The following is a 2395-nucleotide window of genomic DNA, read 5'->3' as shown; positions in this document are numbered from 1 at the left end:
TGTATTTTGTTATTAATTAGAAACCTTAAATAATTATTTTAAGGCTTCCAACCGTGATGATAGTAAACAGCACTCGCAAAACACTCGCCAAGTGGTGCCTCCGTTTAAACCTTTACCACCTGGAGCAGCGAGACCCATTGCTCAGCAGCCGGAACGTCAAAAGTTGGTGGTTGCTCAACAAAATTCCACAGTACTCAGAACTGTGCCAGCACCATCATTGTCAAACTTAGCAAACCAACAGGATTTACTGAGACAGCAGCAGCTGGTGCAGGAAGCAAAACAGAGACAGCAACTGAAATTACAGCAAGAAGCATTTGCGATGCAAATGCTGAAACAACAGAGATTACAACAACAAGAGGCTATGAGGCAGCAACAGCTGCAGAAACTACAACAACAGAAACAACAACAAATGGCAACGCAGCAAGTAAAGAGGCATCACCAGGTAGCTCCGATGCAAGTGAAAAGGGATCAAGTAATTCTTCTTTTCTATAACTTCTCTAATATTTAATTTCTTTTTATTAATTAATCTATGATATTAAACTTCCAGATGCCGCAGGCGATGGCAATTGCAGCTGGAGTACCAGGAAAAATGCCAAACATTGTTGCTGCAATTCCACCACCGAGTAGCATTGTACAACCAGACGCTGTAAGAAAGTCAGCGTCGTCGAATAACGCTTTACCCCCTTTCATCTCAATGCCACAATCATCTTCGCAGTTGACCGATCGAATTAGCAACAATCCCACCATTTTAGAAGATTCTGATAACGAGGTGTCGAAGGATGACTTTAATCAGGTACCTACTTATTTTCTGCTCGTTTATATAATTTTACTAATATCAAAATAACAATTGTATGAATTCTTTTTTTATATTAATAACTTACGAATAAAATTGTTTATTTTAATTATTGATCGTAAGAGTTATTGAATTTAATGCTTTATATTTTCATGAATCATTAGCTGCCCTTGCCAGGAGATGAAGCCGCTTCTTCTGTCAACGAGATGACTTTACTTTCTCTTCAGCCCATGGGAGCCGAATCAAGCCAGTCGCAACAACAAAATGACAAGCGACAACCGCAGTCATCATCATTACCAACCTCATTACCGCAATTAGCACCTATTCAAGGGATGGAGACATCTCTGAAAGCATTGGCGGAAGCCAGTAATATTACCCTGGAAGCTTTAGAAGCGGCAATTCTTCTTAGACAACAACAACTCCTACGAAAACAGCAAGGACCTACTAGTACAAGCACAACTACAACTACAACTATGTCGCCAAACAAGAGGTAATAATTATCAAGCTTTATATATTTTTATTCAAAACAAATCTTTGCGATTGCTGAAACAATAATTTCTTCCTGATTTTGTAGTAAACCTAATACTGGAGCGACCAAAGTAATGAACGCACCGCGAGAATATTATCCGATGGGTTACGATAAGAACTTCGATGACAATTTTGCTAGCCGCGTAGATCTTCCAGACACGAGCTTTTATTGTGGCGATCAGAAACATTTCCCAGGTCTTTATGCTGACGAAGATCTTGGGTGCATGGTAAAATATCTCTTTTCATAACACATTTAAGGTGGTTGGGAGACAAAAAAAGCCGTGTAATTAATTTTTTAAATGGTTATTGTTTTTGCTTAGGTGTTTCATGTCTGCGCATTGACAGATGATGGACTGATCATGAAGAGCTTTCTCTGTCCTGAATCAACATTATTCGATCAAACGATTCTGAAATGCAACTGGTGGTTCTACGTGGATTGCAAAGCATCGAGAAGCTTATACGATAGCAATATTCCGATTAGCAAAAGTTATCAGTTGATGAAAGCACTTGCATTTTTCTCAGCGTACAAAAATCATGACAATAGTACAACTGTTACTCAAGAAAATTCGGAGACGGACAGTTCCTGAACTGACTATAAAGAAATTGGATCCTTACCTTTAATTTACTAGTTCAATGTCTTCAGAACTTTTAATCGGTTCTACGATTGCCAATTCGCGTTCCTTTAAGTCATTAAGTCTTGGATTATTTAAAACTAGTTTCATATATGTAATGACTAATTTTCATTATTTATGTTAAAGTTGTGAAAGGGTAATTTTGTAATTTTTTCTACTTTGAGTCAGTATCCTAACGGATTAAAAAAAAATTTCTCGTAAGCTGATATAGGATGTGGGATATTGGGACTTAGAAGATGGTTCTTCAAAATTCTTTTACAATGTGACAATACTTTCTAATAGTTGTTGACGTTACTATCTTAAGCAATAAGTGTGTACATATATAATTTATGTTAGATTGTAATAAGCGTAATGAACAATTTTTTAATGATATTGTTGTACATAGTTTTGTATTAGTTTCCTCGTTGATACAACTTACCTAATAATAATTTTATTTTCATGT

At 36.7% G+C, this 2395-nt stretch overlaps 1 protein-coding gene across 2 annotated transcripts in view; it reads left to right on the top strand.

Annotated features, from left to right (window-relative positions):
- Positions 1–2395, top strand: part of mtg (mind the gap) — a 16157-nt gene extending 13762 nt beyond the window's left edge. For both annotated transcript variants that reach the window (XM_026811250.1, XM_018019804.2), the window contains 5 exons: positions 44–472; positions 548–793; positions 958–1283; positions 1368–1548; positions 1642–2395. In XM_026811250.1, the coding sequence (XP_026667051.1) occupies positions 44–472; positions 548–793; positions 958–1283; positions 1368–1548; positions 1642–1908 (1449 nt within the window). In that variant the 3' untranslated portion in view covers positions 1909–2395. The remainder of the gene's footprint in view (positions 1–43; positions 473–547; positions 794–957; positions 1284–1367; positions 1549–1641) is intronic.

The sequence above is a fragment of the Ceratina calcarata genome, unplaced genomic scaffold, assembly GCF_001652005.2.
Source record: "Ceratina calcarata isolate Rehan_Ccalc_2016 unplaced genomic scaffold, ASM165200v1 scaffold206.2, whole genome shotgun sequence".
NCBI classification, from domain to species: domain Eukaryota; kingdom Metazoa; phylum Arthropoda; class Insecta; order Hymenoptera; family Apidae; genus Ceratina; species Ceratina calcarata.
Note: the sequence above shows the minus strand (reverse complement) of the source record. Positions and strands in the feature narration are given on the sequence as shown.